Source organism: Hippoglossus stenolepis, chromosome 17 (genome assembly GCF_022539355.2).
Source record: "Hippoglossus stenolepis isolate QCI-W04-F060 chromosome 17, HSTE1.2, whole genome shotgun sequence".
Taxonomy (NCBI): domain Eukaryota; kingdom Metazoa; phylum Chordata; class Actinopteri; order Pleuronectiformes; family Pleuronectidae; genus Hippoglossus; species Hippoglossus stenolepis.
Genome location: NC_061499.1, coordinates 16,327,721 through 16,344,211, shown reverse-complemented (window position 1 = coordinate 16,344,211; position 16,491 = coordinate 16,327,721). Strand labels below are relative to the sequence as shown.

Below are 16,491 nucleotides of genomic sequence, written 5' to 3'. Positions count from 1 at the left end.
AAGCAGGATGTTCACAACCCAATGTAAAACACTGTGCTGTAACTCAATCATATGAAATTGCTGAAAAAACATATACTGATAAGTGTCCTCCTGTAGCTCTGGACATGGCTGGAGGAGCTACAGAAGGAGCTGCTGGACGACGTTTACGCCGAGTCTGTGGAGGCCGTCCAAGATCTGATCAAACGCTTTGGCCAGCAGCAGCAGACCACCCTGCAGGTCACCGTCAACGTCATCAAGGAGGGAGAGGACCTCATCCAGCAGCTCAGGTAGAGAACAGCAAAGCATTAAGGATTAGCTCTGATGACCCCTTCGTAAATATTCCTAAAAAAGTAAATGGCTGTCAAATTTATTAGGAAAATATCCATTGCCATATCTACGTATTTTACGTAACTCAAGCTCTATATGTTGTACTGTTTAAACAGTGGATCAGTCTCTACTCTAAAACCTAAACCGGAATTAAAACCCACAATACAGTTATACACATTTCAGAAAAGGAAGCAAAACCAAAACTGGTAAAACCACCGTGACACTGATCTGAAACCAGCCTCTGCTAAACTAGTAACAGTTGAATCTAGCAGCCATAGAATAACATATATATATGATATCTATTTAATATCTAGAAAAATCCAAAAAGGAGCTCAATTCTTCTTCAAAGCTATATTTATTAAACTACTTTCTGCGAGAGAAGTCAACAGCAGTGACAAAAAAACAAAAAAACATAGCTCCCCTGTGAACCATTAAGTAGCAATGAAAATTTTAAAAAAGATAAGAGTAAACATTTTTAGGTTTACTTGCATAATCGACTTAATTTTATGTTAAATATAGCTTTACCAGGGTATTTTGGACATTGAGAGATTTGGGATTAAAATTTGTGTAAATATGCAAACAAGGGAAAAAAGCTGAATATATGCATGGAAAGAGTTTGTCAGTATAATTCTGAAAAGACAGTAATGAGATTCAGGAAGCCTAAAAAAGAAAGCTGAGAGGATGGGAGGATGTGTTGGGAGAGGTGGACGCAGTTGACCCTCATTCTCCAACTTTATTTTACTTAGGATATTCCAGTCTCTCTTCATCCAAGCCCTTTTCTTTCTCTCTCCTTTTCCTCTTTCTCTCTCCTTTTCCTCTTTCTCTCCATCCCTCTTTCCCTGGTGTATTGGCTCCACAGTGAATTCTTACATAAGTCCGCTTTTATAAGCATGTGTCTAATTGTACGGCAGTCTTACCGGGAGGCAACTGTAACTCTACACACCTACTGCTTTGCATGTGTGTTTGTGCACACATGCGTACATGAATGTGCATGTGAGTATGGGAGTGCATCTGTCACGCTGATGAATCAAAGTCACTCAGGATGAGTCCGACCTCCACTGTCTTTGCTCACTTGTATTTTGCCTCTCATGAGCTCACTGGTGTCTGCGTGTGAGCATCATGCATGTGTACATCTGTCAGTTTGATGAATCAGTCAGGCGACCCGTTTCACCCCCCCCTCTCTCACTTTATCCATCGAGACTCAGTGAGTTAGATCAATTCTGAAGCTTTTAATTTAATTTAAATATTAGACACACCTCCGATATAATCAATATATAGGCGGCCTGTTTCGACCCTCCCCTCACTTTATCCATCGAGACTCAGTGAGTAAGATCAATGTGCAGCTTTTAATTTATTTTAAATATTAGACACCTCTGATATAATCAATGTATAGGTGACCTGTTTCACCCCTTTTTTTTAATTCTTCTAATTTATATATATTTTGTTGTTGTTATGGCTTATTGACTTGCATAACCTTTTAGCTTAGAGTTTGGTGACATCAAGCAGTTGAAGACACAAGGAAATTACATCACAATAAGGAAAAAGACCAACATTTACTCTGGCGGACCATTTCTATTGAATTCAAAGAGTTAAAGAACATTTAAGAGAAATCACAACATAAACATCCAGTCTATAAAATATATTTTTAAAATTTAAAATGTAACCTTGATATTTCCACTATTTAATTGAGTCAACCACTTTTTTCTACTCTGCAGGTTTCCTATGTTTCTGCTAAATAAGCCGCTGCAGGCTGAGCTATGCTGCAGCTTTAAGAGCAGCTACATCCACAAGGCATCATGCCCATCAGTGTCTTTATAGCTGTTTGTGCTCTGCTCTTCTCCAACAGCTTATTGCTAAACTGTGTGTTTCTGTTCCAGGGACTCCGCCATCTCCAGCAACAAGACGCCCCACAACAGCTCCATCAACCACATTGAGAGCGTCCTGCAGCAGCTGGATGAGGCGCAGGCGCAGATGGAGGAACTCTTCCAGGAGAGGAAGATCAAACTGGAACTCTTCCTGCAGCTACGGATCTTTGAGAGGGATGCAATTGACGTGAGTCGGCTGGTGATGAGGGGCGTGTCTCTGTGTTTTCACTGTATGTCTATTATGAGTGAGGTTTTGAGGGACTGGTGGTGGGAATTCAAAAATAAAATAACAATTGAAATTAAGCAATATTTTCCCTGAGATATTTGGAAGCAAGACATTAATGTTATTCATGGTCAAAAAGTAGAAGCTACAATAAACGATCTTCTATTCAGACATTCACACTTCTAGCATTATCAGTTCATATTCGAGGTGTGTGTCTGACCTCTCAAAATCTTTTGTGCTTCCCTCAGATCATCTCAGACCTGGAGTCGTGGAACGAGGAGCTGACAGGTCAAGTTAATGATTTTGACATCGAGGACCTGACGCTGGCCGAGCAGCGGCTGCAGCACCACGCCGACAAGGCTCTGACCATGAACAACCTCACCTTCGACGTCATCCACCAGGGGCAGGAGCTGCTGCAGTACGTCAATGAAGTCCAGGCCTCTGGTGAGTACACTCCCCCACCCAGGGTTAGAGGTTTGCATCTTCACTACCCTCACGGTGCGATTACGAATCTCGATGCATCTAAATGTATCACATCCACAAATTTCTATATTAGTGCACATGGCGGCTTTTTCATCAGTTGATACAGTCAGACAAACATGAACTCTGTTTTTATTTAGAAAGGGCTTTAAAAAGTATTATAGACTGTTTCTGTTACTACAAGTGTGCTGTAATTTATAAAATCAGGTTTTCAATTCAAAACAGTAAGTGATTGACAGTGGTCAGTGCTCTCCACACTGATTTGTCTTTTATTCAGGCTATCTAAGGCTTAAAAGGACAAACTCTGATTACAGCCTTTACTGCATCAAGGTGGCCCTGCCTGGCCCCCTAGCAGCGCCACTGCACTGAGGCGCATTATTTCGCAGCACAAGTGACTCTGCTCCTCTGATGTTTTCTAATCATCACACTTAGAACTGATCTTTATAAAAAGCTGCTGAATTCATATTTATGTTCCTGTGTAAACGGGGCGTCGCTACTTCTGCAACAATGAAGTTAAAACACCACGTTGCTTAGTAATCGAGGAATTCCCGCAACTCTACCCATGGTAACCCTGAGTCTCACCAACAATTTTGTTTGGTAAATTCAGTTTTATCGAGCTGTTTTGCATCTGCCCTCTTGTGACACTGCTGTCAGAATCTATCATATCTCAAGTGCTGTAAAGTAGTTTGAGGTATGAAGTGGCGAAGTGAAGAGATGTTTGACTGCCATCTGCTCGCCACATCAGACATCAGTCATCCTCCAGCTCAGGGTTTAAAGGATACAGCTCATGTTCACTGCTGCTGCATACATTTCTGTGTTACTTTAGTTCAATATTGATACTGTGTAGGTGTCGAGGATCGGATTGGGTCAGTGTTTGTGATGAGAGGCTCCCACTCACTAACCATAATAACTCACCTGTGGTCTTATGCTAATAGGTGCTCTCAAAAACCACATGAGGCACGATGACATCATGTCACATGTATTGGAGCATGTTGATGATATGATTCATAGAGCACGGTGGCTCTGTCATGATGTCCATACTGAGAATACTTAGAGAGCCTTTCCCTTTATCGAACAGCTAACAGCAGCTCTGCTTGTTGGTTTGTAACACTCGCTGTTAAACTGGTTGTTTGTGGTGAAGTAGCAGGACTTTGTGATCTGAATTCTGTACTTTATGTAGGTTTTAGCTGACATGAGATCAGGAATAAGATTATGTCAGACTTGGGCTGTGGGGGTTGTATGTCTACTGTTCATACGTGGTGATAAAGAACAGGAGCCACATGGTGCGACTGTCTAATACAGGGCTATTCAATTACAAATTCAGTTGGGCCAGATTTTCAAACCAAGAAATTTAGCTGAGCCAGATCTTTTCATCGGCCGGTAAGCAGCAGGTAATGACACATTTTAAACCAACACAACTGAATGTATTGGAAAACAAGTAATGTTTATTCATCACTCAAAATTGTGCATTAAAAAACAATTAATAAATGCTATAACTGAACAGAATCTGAGGTAGTATCAATATTTTATTCCACTTTTGAAATATACAAATTTACATTTTGGTCATATCTGAGCTAGGCACAACTCAAAGTGCATAAAAAACAAAATAGTGCACATTATTAGCAATAACTTGTTTCCCTTTTGAATTCAAACAAATATTTTGGTCATATACCCAGGCACATCACAAAGTGAATTTAACAGAATAAATACAGTAAAAACTATCAATGCTATCAAAGCTATCAGTGGACAAACCCATAACAAGTGATAACAGGGACTAACACACGTGAATACAATTGTACTACTGATTAGGCATGGCTTTGTTACACATCCCACGTTATGTTGATTTGTAGACTACAGTCACCCTGCTGAGCTTCTTAGTGGGAGAAGCGACATTTTTTGTTCTGAACAAGAGCAGTGGCTGTTGAAATCCGAAGGCTTTGGTGAAGAGTGCTGTCAGTCAGGGGGCAACCAGAGCTGCTTTGTATTGAGTGTGAAAAGCTTGATTCACATGTGTATGTTGATCCAAACATACTGAGCACTGTGATTGCTACTTTCTTAACGTTAGTGAACTGGTGTACGTTGACATCACCCCAAAGCCTCGCAGGCCCGTTAGTGCGAAGCTCCTGTGCCATGGTAACGGATGATTACATGTCAACAAGTTTGAGTATGAGTTTCCACTCGTCGCTGGAAGGGAGCACTTCCTTTGCTCTGGCGGATGAGTCCCCTTCTGTTGCAACAGTAAACGGGTCTATGGCAAAACCCATCACCCCTGTGGGCAGAGCAAGTCCATCCTATCGACCAGCAAAGTTCTCATTCACCCTCGCAATGAAATCAGTCATTACATCCGTGATTTGTGCCGGCGATGTTGCATTCACGGTCTGTACTATTGCAGGAATTTCGGCTCTCTGTTTTTCCACGGGCTGGGCCTCTCAGAGGTTGCTTCTGGGCCGCATGTGGCCCGCGGGCCTCAATTTGAATAGGCCTGGTCTAATACATGAATTAACATGCCTGACAATAGACCTGCCAAACAAATCTTAGCTTAAATCATTGTCCATTAGCAAGTAAGCTTGCAGAGTTGCCCTCTAAAATTTATCGAACCAGTGAAACAAGATGTGGCAGGAAGGCTGAGGTTGGACAGAACTTCAGCTCACATTGATATAAGTCTGTCCCATTCATCCATCTAGAACTAACATCACCATGTGTTCTCCCTCCAGGCGTGGAGCTGCTGTGCGACCGGGATGTCGACATGGCCACAAGAGTTCAGGACTTGCTGGAGTTCCTCCATGAGAAACAGCAAGAGCTGGACTTGGCAGCTGAGCAGCACCGCAGGCACCTGGAGCAATGTGTCCAGCTGAGACACCTGCAGGCTGAAGTCAAACAGGTAGGACAACAAGGCGCCACCTGCAGGCTGAGATTTCGCAACCTCAGTGTACCAGCATACATGCAAGATCTCAGAAAGATTTTTGAGCCCTGATTACAACTTTCCATTTTTTGTCCAGGTTCTGGGTTGGATTCGAAATGGTGAGTCAATGCTGAATGCTGGTTTGATAACAGCCAGCTCCTTGCAGGAAGCGGAACAACTGCAGAGGGAACATGAACAGTTCCAACACGCTATTGAGGTGATTTGGTATTAGTTTATCCCATCAGTTTCTCAGTTTTCTGCCCAGTCTGTACCTAGTTTTTTGGGGGGTAATTCTAACCTCTTTCTTTTTTCCCTCTCTTCAGAAAACTCACCAGAGTGCTCTGCAGGTTCAGCAGAAGGCGGAGGCTCTGCTCCAGGCCAACCACTACGACATGGACCTGATCAGAGACTGTGCAGAGAGTGTGGCCTCCCACTGGCAGCAGCTCATGCTGAAGATGGAGGACAGACTCAAGCTAGTCAACGCCTCTGTGGCCTTCTACAAGACCTCAGAACAGGTAGGGGACCAGATTCAATGTGACTTTCTCTCATCCAAAAATGTCATAAAAAACAGAAAACATTATGTTCTCCAGACATCTGACTGAGCGTGTTTCTCCTCTCAGGTGTGCAGTGTGTTGGAGAGCCTGGAGCAGGAGTATAAGCGAGAAGAGGACTGGTGCGGAGGAGCCGACAAACTGGGACCAAACTGTGAAACGGACCACGTCACCCCCATGATCAGTAAACACCTGGAGCAGAAGGAGGCTTTCCTCAAGGTAACACACACAAAAAGGCAGGATTAAACCAGTGCACAGTTTCAAGTTACCTGTTTGATTTCAGTGGGTGTTAATCTTTCCCATCAGGCGTGCACTCTGGCCAGAAGAAATGCAGACGTCTTCCTCAAGTACATGCACAGGAACAGTGTCAACATGCCCGGGATGCTGAGTCATGTCAAAGCACCAGAGCAACAGGTTAAAAGTGAGTGTCAGAGAACACATTTCACATTACCTGGGGGGGTAACACCTCAACACAGGGATCTAGTTAAAAGTCAAAGGTAGTTTCTCAAACACTTTTTATATTATTTGTTGGAATAATTCACACCCCAAAAACCGTCTATCAATAGAGTTGTCAGAATTCTTTTCTAAAAAGCTAGTGTACTGGAACTGACCTGCCTGCCTGAGCGCACTCTGCCCGGGCTTTCAACGCGCATAACAGGGATCTTCAGCTGGAGAGACGTACAACACTGAAGCAGATACGATAGCCAGAAGTTAGCGAGCGAGTCACAGAAAAGTCATCTCCTCACAGTTGTCAGTCAGTGCACGTACATGTGTTTTGGGGGCATAGCTTTGATGAGAGGACCGATAGGAGGGCCTGGGATTTATCCGTTGCATTTATTCAAAGTGTAGCCTGCTCTTTCTAGTTTTTCCAGACTTACCAACCAGTATAAAATCCCCTTCAACTGATTTTTTTTCCCCCATCAAGATCCATGATTTATTTCCCGATACATTGTGTTGAAGAAGTGTTACTTTAATTATTTGAAAGGGATGTCGGGGCACACCTGTCAGACTAGGAGCCCAAGCATATGATAGATGCACTGAAATGAGTGATATTGGTGCATATGAATGACATTAAAGAGTCTTGTCCGTGTTTCTGTTGGTTTCAGATATCCTCAATGAGCTGCTGCAGAGAGAGAATCGCGTTCTCCACTTTTGGACGATGAGGAAACGCCGGCTGGACCAGTGTCAGCAGTATGTGGTGTTTGAACGCAGCGCCAAACAGGTGAGAGAGACAGTCGTGAGCACACAGTTCACTTACTTCATCTATTTTTACTGACAAGACAGGAAGACACGCTGCTCTCTGTTGTCATGTAATTAACTGTTTGCTTTGTGTGTATGTGTTCAGGCTCTGGAGTGGATTCACGACACTGGGGAGTTTTACCTGTCCACACACACCTCCACTGGCTCAAGTATCCACCACACACAGGAACTGCTGAAGGAGCATGAGGACTTCCACATCACAGCCAAGGTTGGCTGCGCGCGCACACACACACACACACACACAACACACACAGACACAGACACACACACACACACACACACACACAATACACATGGACACCAATATTTCAATGTTAACCAGATAAAGAAAATAGTCTGAATATGAATGGAATAATCTATTAGCAACTCACGTAAACATCCTAAACAAAATCAAAAGTCCTATTCTGAATAAGCTCAATAGGTAGAATATTTTGCATTATGTAAACTACGTGTGTTGGTGTGTGTATGCCTGGGCGTGCATCTAACACCCTCTTTCCTTTTCTTCAGCAAACTAAGGAACGTGTGAAGCTGCTGATCCAGCTGGCTGATGGCTTCTGTGAGAAAGGCCACAGTCATGCTGGAGAGATTCAGAAATGGGTGACTGCTGTGGACAAACGCTACAGAGACTTCTCCCTGCGCATGGACAAGTACCGCTGCAGCCTGGAGAAAGCCCTGGGCATCTCCTCGGACTCTAACAAGGCAGTAAGTGGTCATGTGTGTTTTCAGGTGTACAACACAAGCCAGTTCACATTCTGATCTTCTTAGTCTGTCTCTTTAAATTCCTTAATCTTGAACTTAATCTCTGTCTGTGTCAGAGTAAGGATCTCCAGTTGGACATCATCCCCGCCACGGCTCCGGGGTCAGAGGTCAAGCTGAGGGATGCCGCTCATGAGCTAAATGAGGAGAAGCGCAAGTCGGCCCGCAGAAAGGAGTATGTCCTCAATTCCTGTTCATTTCAAAGTTTCAGATATCAGAAGTACAGAATAAATGTTCAAAACTGCATTAAACTAACTTCCTCAGCAGATTAAAATAGGATCCAGGTTGAGCTTAATAAAACTTGAGCATTGCAAAAATTTCCCTTCTGGGCAGCACATGCTAATCCTACATATTTAATAGAAAGGGGCAAGCCAACATTTACACAGCGTTTTTCCTCTTGTTTAACACAAGGAGGAACAGTTGAGTAGTGCTTAAAAATCTTCTCAGGCTGATTCATTGTAGTCTTCAGTGTCCTTGTCAACAGCCACGTCAGCACTGAACTCCGACTTCTCAATAGTTGTAAGTGGTTCTGAATAAGAGTGAGTGCGTTCAGTGTATACCATACATAATGGATTTACGTGATTTAAACTTCCTCCTCTGCTTTGCTGTGTCAGCTGCAGACACAACAGTCGTGCTCTGCTACAGAACCAACCAGTCAACATGCAGTGCACAGGAAATGGAGACTGTCATTTTATATAAGCAGCACAAATCATGAGCATGATTTCATTCATTTGTGGCTGGTTTATGGCCACATTTTATGGCCTGTAAGTCTTTCATTATTCATTAGAGTAAATGGAGGAGGCAGACGGGCGGGAAGGGAGCTACTGACATGGTGATTTATCTCTGGGTGGATGAGGACATTGTGACAATTTGTAATTTTGTGCACGTGTGTCTTTTTGTGTGTCCAGGTTCATCATGGCGGAGCTGATTCAGACAGAAAAGGCCTACGTACGAGACCTGCGGGAGTGCATGGATGTGAGTGCAGCGTCACAACCCACCACTGTTAAACTGAGTTGTGCAACAACATTTCACACATAATCTGAAAATGTTTTGTCGGCGGTTGTGGCTCGGGAGTTAGAGTGGGTCGTCCACTAATCAGAAGGCCTGTGGTTCGATCCCCAGCTCCTCCATTAGGTGTGGCGAAGTGCCTTTGGTTAAGACATTGAACCCTAAATTGCCCTTACGGCTGTGCTAGCAGTCAGTGAGGGAAGTGTGATAAAGTGCTGCACATAGATGTACTGTATGAATATATGGGTAAATGGCAAATCTCTACAGTAAAGCACTTCATCAAGACTTGAAAATGTACTGTTTTTGGTTCATGTTTTTAATATATTTTTCTTTACCTGGTCTCCATGCAGACCTACCTGTGGGAGATGACCAGTGGAGTTGAAGAGATTCCTCCAGGAATCATCAACAAGGAACACATCATCTTTGGAAACATGCAGGACCTTTATGAATTTCACCATAAGTAAGAAACAGTTTTGGAGTCATGCTGTGTAAAGTTAACATTTGCAGCAGGATTCAAACACCATGATGCAAATCAAACCTGTATTAAAACAATAAAACTCAAAATTGAAAACAAAGTTTAGTATCTTACTGCTTAAGGGTAAAGTTCTAGTGCTTTTGCAGTTTTGCATCTTTCATTCTCTCATTGTTTGTTTTGTAGCATCTTCCTTAAAGAGCTGGAGAAATATGAGCAGCTACCAGAGGATGTTGGCCATTGCTTTGTCACATGGGTATGTATCATTAGTTCAATACCATTTGTTTTGTATGCTCAATCCTGTTTTGTTAATGTTCAACCCTGCCATTCAATAAAATACCTTGTAGCTTGGGTTAGGCTGTGGCTCAGGAGATAGAGCGGGTCGTCCACTAGTGGGGGTTCAATCAATTTGTTGATTAAAACATGTTACAGTCACAGTCATTGGAACCTGTTTCTCTCTTCCTCCAGGCCGATAAGTTCCAGATGTATGTGAACTACTGCAAGAACAAACCCGACTCCACCCAGCTCATCCTGGAGCATGCTGGGAACTATTTTGATGTGAGTATCGCCTGCGGTGATGAAAATGAAGCCAAGCGCTCATTGTCACTTGTCACTCGATCACATAACTTCTCTGTGTGGGTGTTAACAGGAAATTCAACAGAGGCACCGACTGGCCAACTCCATCTCATCCTACCTGATCAAGCCTGTGCAGAGAATCACCAAGTATCAGCTCCTGCTGAAGGTAGCCCTCCGAACCCAATCACACGGCCGTGGTTGTTATGTCCGTGGTTACTGTAGTCATGGTTTATGTTTATGCATTATGTGTGTTTAGGAGCTGCTGACTTGCTGTGAAGAAGGTAAAGGAGAGATAAAGGACGGGCTCGAGGTGATGCTCAGTGTTCCTAAGAAAGCCAACGATGCCATGCACCTCTCTATGCTGGAAGGTGATCAACTCACGCTATTTGTTATTTATGTTGTTCTGATCTTTTATTATTTGTAGCAAATCTTCATAAATCTGGAAACATTGTAATTTTACACGTTATAATCTCCTCCAGGTTTCGATGAAAACATCGAGTCCCAGGGAGAGCTCATTCTCCAGGAGTCCTTCCAGGTCTGGGATCCGAAGACTCTGATCCGTAAAGGTCGAGAGCGCCACCTCTTCCTCTTCGAGATGTCCCTCATCTTCAGCAAGGAGGTCAAAGACTCAAATGGCCGCAGCAAATACATCTATAAGAGCAAACTCTTTGTAAGTGGATGACAGCGAAATATATGTAATGAAGTGTGGTTGTATGTCTTCATTTAACTTCTTTAAATTAATTAAGAAAAGTGTAATTAAAGGGTCAGTCAGGCTTTTGTGTGTTGATTTTCTTTATGCCAAATATCTTTAACATATCTTTGACTTTACAAAATCCAAGTAAATCTAATTGCTCTTGAGCCATTGTCTCAATAAATCACTCTTTATATGGGCTGAGTGTATTTCAGATGTTGCTGTTGTGCCCCAGTGACGCTTTTAGAAGACGATCTGGTTTACTCGTAACATTTGGTCGACATTCTCTCATATTCTTCTTCTCTCTCTCCCCAGACATCAGAGTTGGGGGTGACAGAGCACGTAGAAGGAGACCCCTGTAAATTTGCTCTATGGATGGGACGCACCCCAACCTCAGACAACAAGATTGTACTCAAGGTAAAACACGCTTCCTCTTCCTTCACAAATTTACATCAAGGTTTCGACTGATATGGTTTTTTTTTAAAAAAGAACTCTGAACTTACTCAATCTTGAAATCCAAGGTTGTAACACTGACAATTCTAATAATTCAGATTACAGGTTTGTAATCTATGGAATCAAACAATTGTTTGTTTTAGAGTGTCAGATGCCCCCCCACAGATCAATAAATGATAGTGGAGATCAGATGTGGGGGGGAAATCTTTATATCAGTCGAATCCAGTTTTTTTTCTCGAAGCTTTCATTGTACTCTCTGACGTCTAGTTTGTTTGCATGAGCAGCTTGGAAGTGGCCTAGAAGCTTTCTCTATTTTCACATGTCTCCTTCCTTCTTTCTTTCCGTCTTCTGACTCTTTGTCAGCCTCTGTCCTCTGGTTGGATTCTGCTTTGTTCCATCTGTTAACAAACATGGGCACATCTGTATATCTGTGGCTGTGTTTTCTGTGGATCTTTGTATCTCTGATTCTCTCTGTGGGCTAACATGCTTCCACCAACGCTGCTGACACTGATTCATCTCCCGAACGCCCACAATCGCCCCTCCTGGCTCGACGCCACATTATCAGAGGGACTAGTAGCAATCTTTCTCTGCCAGTAAACTAAGCTTTTCATGATGTGAGCGGCCATTGGAGAACTAAGAAATTCCATTTAATTACTTCTCTGGGTGATTTTTTTTTTTCTTTCAATTCCCTATTTTCAAACAGCTTCTGTTTTTCTGTTGGATACTGTCACAGATGGATTGAAATGTGTGTCAGCCGTTGTGACAGCATGAAGCCAAAATCCTAACGCATTTAATTCTGAATGTCTCCAACAACTCCATGATACATGTTGACTTCCAAACTCATTACTAACTACACATGTTCTCACACTCTCTCTCTCTCTCTCACGCACGCACACACACACACACACTCTGACACACATATTTGGCCTTCAGTGCACTTTCAAGGCAAATTGTCTCTATCATGTTAAAGTGTTTTGTCAGCTTAAGAAATGTCATCTTCTAAAAGCAAACCAGTAAAATTCTCTATTTTTATATTTTAAATTCAAAGCTAAGTCAGGGATCCAAACACGGAGCCATGGTGAGTACAAACCATCCCACAACACAGCCCTCAGCCACTTCGCACAAGTCTGAAACACAAACTCTCAGCACCTCTTATCCTCACTCCTCCAGAACAGTGTCATACAACACACAGACAAACTGCGTGTGGACAAAACCAGCACACATAGAAGAAGCCCACTCTGACCCAGGTCCTCCACACGTGGGGGTGGGGCTGAAAGGTTGTAAAATATTCTAGGACAGTGATTTCCAACAGAGAGTATTTGTTCTTCAAGGGGAAACCATCAGTTCCTCATAGGAATACTTGAACAACAAATAAGAAATATACCATTTGATTGAAAAATGATCCACACATTGAATTTGCTGTGTTTCATGAAGACCGAGTTGTGAGTGACAGTGTGACACCTAGTTATGGATAACTGGATAATTTATTAACAGGTAAAAGGGTGAAGCTGAAATAAGTATAGATAAACCGTTAGAAAATAAAAAAAAGTTAATGTTAGCTCATGGATATATAATCAACTGCTAAATCTGAGAAACACTTAAAATAATTAGCTAAAAGTAACTTTCATAGACAAAAGCCTGACATGCGTAGTTGAAGATAACTTAAAAAGTTGGTACTAGTTAAAAGTAGCCAGACTAAAGTTAGTTGAGATCTCCTGCTTCTGCCACGGTCACACAAAATCAAACTTTAACAAATTGACATACATACTAGAAAACATTATTGTGACAATATTCAATTTTAAAGCCTATAACTAATGTTGTCCAGTTCAAATCAGATGAGTTCTAATGATGAAGAGGTTCTTGAGTTGATTTGAGACGTCTGTGGGGCTACAGCTGACTGAAGAGGTTGGGAATCACTGTTCAAGACGTCCACAGCTGGAGAGGGCTCACGTGAAATAAGACCAAATCAAATCTGTAAACTGACTTCAGTTAATAAGAGATGACGAGAGATCAATTCAGACTTGTGTGACACAGAGTGAAGCAACAATTCCAAAGAAATTGAATTTCCTGATATCTCTTAACTGTGGACTTGTTGAACTCCCTCCGTCGTTTGCAGGCGTCGAGCATCGAGAACAAGCAGGACTGGATCAAGCACATCCGGGAGGTGATCCAGGAGCGCACCATTCACCTGAGAGGAGCCCTCAAAGAGCCCATTCATATTCCTAAAGCTACAACAGCCAAGCACCACAAGGGACGAAGGTAAACATGTTTCAACTGATGTTTAAGAATTTCTTTGTGAACTGAGAGATGTGAGAAAATGTTTTTTTTGTTTTTATTTACACTCACTTGGAGAAATAATTCGACCTGTAACTGATAATGTGTGTGTGTGTGTGTGTTAGGGATGGAGAGGACCTGGACAGTCAGGGTGAAGGCAGCAGCCAACCAGACACCATCTCTCTGGCCTCCCGCACCTCTCAGAACACACTGGACAGCGACAAGGTGAGAGTTTGCTCACTGACTACTGTGATGTCCTTACTGCACATTGTCTGCAGGATTCTGAGCATCTTTCACATTTGGCATCAAAGTGCGACACTGCGCCTGGTGCCTCATTTATGGACGTTGTGTGAGGATGCACAGTTTTATAAATCTGATTATTTTCCGGCCTTTGGGCACACTTTAAATCCATTGCACTGTTTTATAAAGGAGGGCCCTACTCTTAGTGATTATCTTCTCCCTCAGCTCTCTGGTGGCTGTGAGCTGACTGTGGTGATACACGACTTCATGGCCAGCAACAGCAACGAGCTGACTGTGCGCCGCGGCCAGACGGTGGAGGTTCTGGAGCGCTGTCACGACAAGCCGGACTGGTGCCTGGTCCGGACCACAGACCGCTCCCCGGCACAGGAGGGCCTGGTTCCCTGTGCTATGCTCTGTATCGCCCATTCCAGGTCCTCCATGGAGATGGAGGGCATCTTCAACCACAAAGGTCAGAGCTGTGGGTGGACTGGAGAGTTCGTCGGTGTGTCTGTGGTTGAGGAGATACTTTGTCGATGTCTGCATCATAGGAAAAACAAATGAATGACTGTGTGGCTTCCTTTTTCACAGACACTCTGTCAGTGTGCAGCAATGACTCCATCATGCCAGGGTCATCGGCCACACTTCAGCCTGGTCACGGCATTGGCTCTCACACCTCACCAGGGCCCAAACGACCAGGTATGGTCCCTGTACCGTTTTTAAAAAATCCCAACCCACAGCTTAATCAACTCAAAGACACAGCTACATCAGATTTTAGTTGTCTTAAAAATCGTTTCTTTTATACTTTGACTAAAATATTTTTTTCACGTGTTACTTTGGCTTGAGTTTTATTGTGAGTACTTATACAGTACTTCTTAAGCAGCTAACTAAATTCCCACTAAGCCACTGTGTACTGATGGAACTCATGATGGATGAAAATGTAGAAGAAATCTGTCAAATAAAAGGTACATTTCTGTAGGTTCACCTTCAATTGTCACTGTACAGTGTGGTTTTAAAAATGATGCTCCACATTGCAGCAAACTCAGTGCGGTGTGTTTGGTTTGTTGCCTAGGTAACACCCTGCGGAAGTGGCTCACCAGCCCAGTGCGTCGGCTAAGCAGCGGCAAGGCAGATGGCCACGTGAAGAAGCTGGCTCACAAGCACAAGAAGAGCCGCGAGGTGAGGAAGAGCGGGGAGATGACAATGGGCTCGCAGAAAGACTCTGACGACAGCGCCGCTACACCTCAGGATGAGACTGTGGAGGAGGTGGGTGAATACACCTCTGTCCAGTCAACAGTTCCTGTGCACTTCCGTAAAGTGTTATTCATCTCTGCCTTCAAACCATGTGTGTTGCAGAGGGTTCGTAACGAGGGCCTGTCGAGCGGCACGTTGTCCAAGTCCAGTTCTTCAGGCATGCAGAGCTGCGGCGAGGAGGAGGGCGAGGAAGGCGCTGACTCTGTGCCACTGCCTCCACCCATGGCCATCCAACAGCACAGCCTGCTGCAGCCGGACTCACAGGACGACAAGGTGAGCCGAGGGAGGACGTTACCATGGGGACACATGTGAGGGGTCAGAGAGAGGAGACAGAGGGGGAGAGAAGAAGAAGCAGAGGAGTCAGGGGGAGGAAGTTAGGACTTACTACGTTTACAGCATTCTTTAAACTTAACTTACTTACTTCTACATCTAGAATGGGCACAGGTTATTTTTTCCCTCTGGAGAATCTAGTGGTGATGTGAGACAATTTTGCTATCAGAAATTTTCTTCATCTGAAAATGGCATTCTGTTTTCAAAACTTCAAAGGCTACACTACCTTTTTTTTATTTTTTATCTAAGTTTTAATCTATAGCCGTTTTTCAGACATTAACTCCGGAGAATGTCTGAACAATGGGTTCTGGACTTTGAGTTTTGCTTCTGTCACATTATCAGCATGTCCCCTCACTCGCAGTGAATCCTCTGGAGCATCTGCTGCCCTGATCTCTTATGAGCTCAATCAGACATTATCCAGAGTTTTTACTCAGCTGCTGTCTGGAGAAACTGCGCATTGAGTTCAGAACCTCTCACTCGGAAATTTGCATCCCCACATACAGCCCCTCCGGATAATTTCAGATTAACCCGAGTTCATTTCAGGTCTGAAAGCATCTTAAGTCAGATAAACATTCACTTTCTCTACATAAGAAGTTACACAAAATTATTAAGTTTACTTCTTCTTATTGTTCTTGTAACTAAACCAAAACTTCAAATTCATAATCATATTTGGTCCAATATTAAGGAATGTTATACTAAGGAATATTAAGGTGGGCAGGTTAACAACTGCTTTTTTCTTTTCCCTCTAATTGAAACACCATCAATGATTAAGTTGAAGATAAATCCAGAACTTATGCTTCTCCTCTTTGTTCTCATTACTGTTATAATTTTCGGTTCTTGAAGGAAACATTTT

General features: G+C 43.1%; 1 protein-coding gene across 8 annotated transcripts in view; it reads left to right on the top strand.

Annotated features, from left to right (window-relative positions):
• LOC118124395 (triple functional domain protein) overlaps positions 1 to 16,491 on the top strand; it is a 79,993-nt gene that overhangs the window by 48,100 nt on the left and 15,402 nt on the right. For all 8 annotated transcript variants that reach the window (XR_004698728.2, XR_004698726.2, XR_004698727.2 and 5 more), the window contains 27 exons: positions 97 to 266; positions 2,184 to 2,358; positions 2,643 to 2,838; positions 5,589 to 5,755; positions 5,874 to 5,993; positions 6,100 to 6,291; positions 6,397 to 6,546; positions 6,634 to 6,748; positions 7,434 to 7,549; positions 7,673 to 7,795; positions 8,095 to 8,289; positions 8,403 to 8,518; positions 9,252 to 9,318; positions 9,702 to 9,811; positions 10,010 to 10,079; positions 10,292 to 10,381; positions 10,473 to 10,565; positions 10,656 to 10,767; positions 10,879 to 11,069; positions 11,406 to 11,507; positions 12,592 to 12,621; positions 13,660 to 13,802; positions 13,943 to 14,042; positions 14,283 to 14,526; positions 14,646 to 14,753; positions 15,127 to 15,320; positions 15,411 to 15,581. Coding sequence is in view for 5 of the 8 variants with exons in the window: in XM_035182116.2 (XP_035038007.1) it covers positions 97 to 266; positions 2,184 to 2,358; positions 2,643 to 2,838; positions 5,589 to 5,755; positions 5,874 to 5,993; positions 6,100 to 6,291; positions 6,397 to 6,546; positions 6,634 to 6,748; positions 7,434 to 7,549; positions 7,673 to 7,795; positions 8,095 to 8,289; positions 8,403 to 8,518; positions 9,252 to 9,318; positions 9,702 to 9,811; positions 10,010 to 10,079; positions 10,292 to 10,381; positions 10,473 to 10,565; positions 10,656 to 10,767; positions 10,879 to 11,069; positions 11,406 to 11,507; positions 12,592 to 12,621; positions 13,660 to 13,802; positions 13,943 to 14,042; positions 14,283 to 14,526; positions 14,646 to 14,753; positions 15,127 to 15,320; positions 15,411 to 15,581 (3,660 nt within the window). In the remaining 3 variants the exon portion in view is untranslated. The remainder of the gene's footprint in view (positions 1 to 96; positions 267 to 2,183; positions 2,359 to 2,642; positions 2,839 to 5,588; positions 5,756 to 5,873; positions 5,994 to 6,099; positions 6,292 to 6,396; positions 6,547 to 6,633; positions 6,749 to 7,433; positions 7,550 to 7,672; positions 7,796 to 8,094; positions 8,290 to 8,402; positions 8,519 to 9,251; positions 9,319 to 9,701; positions 9,812 to 10,009; positions 10,080 to 10,291; positions 10,382 to 10,472; positions 10,566 to 10,655; positions 10,768 to 10,878; positions 11,070 to 11,405; positions 11,508 to 12,591; positions 12,622 to 13,659; positions 13,803 to 13,942; positions 14,043 to 14,282; positions 14,527 to 14,645; positions 14,754 to 15,126; positions 15,321 to 15,410; positions 15,582 to 16,491) is intronic.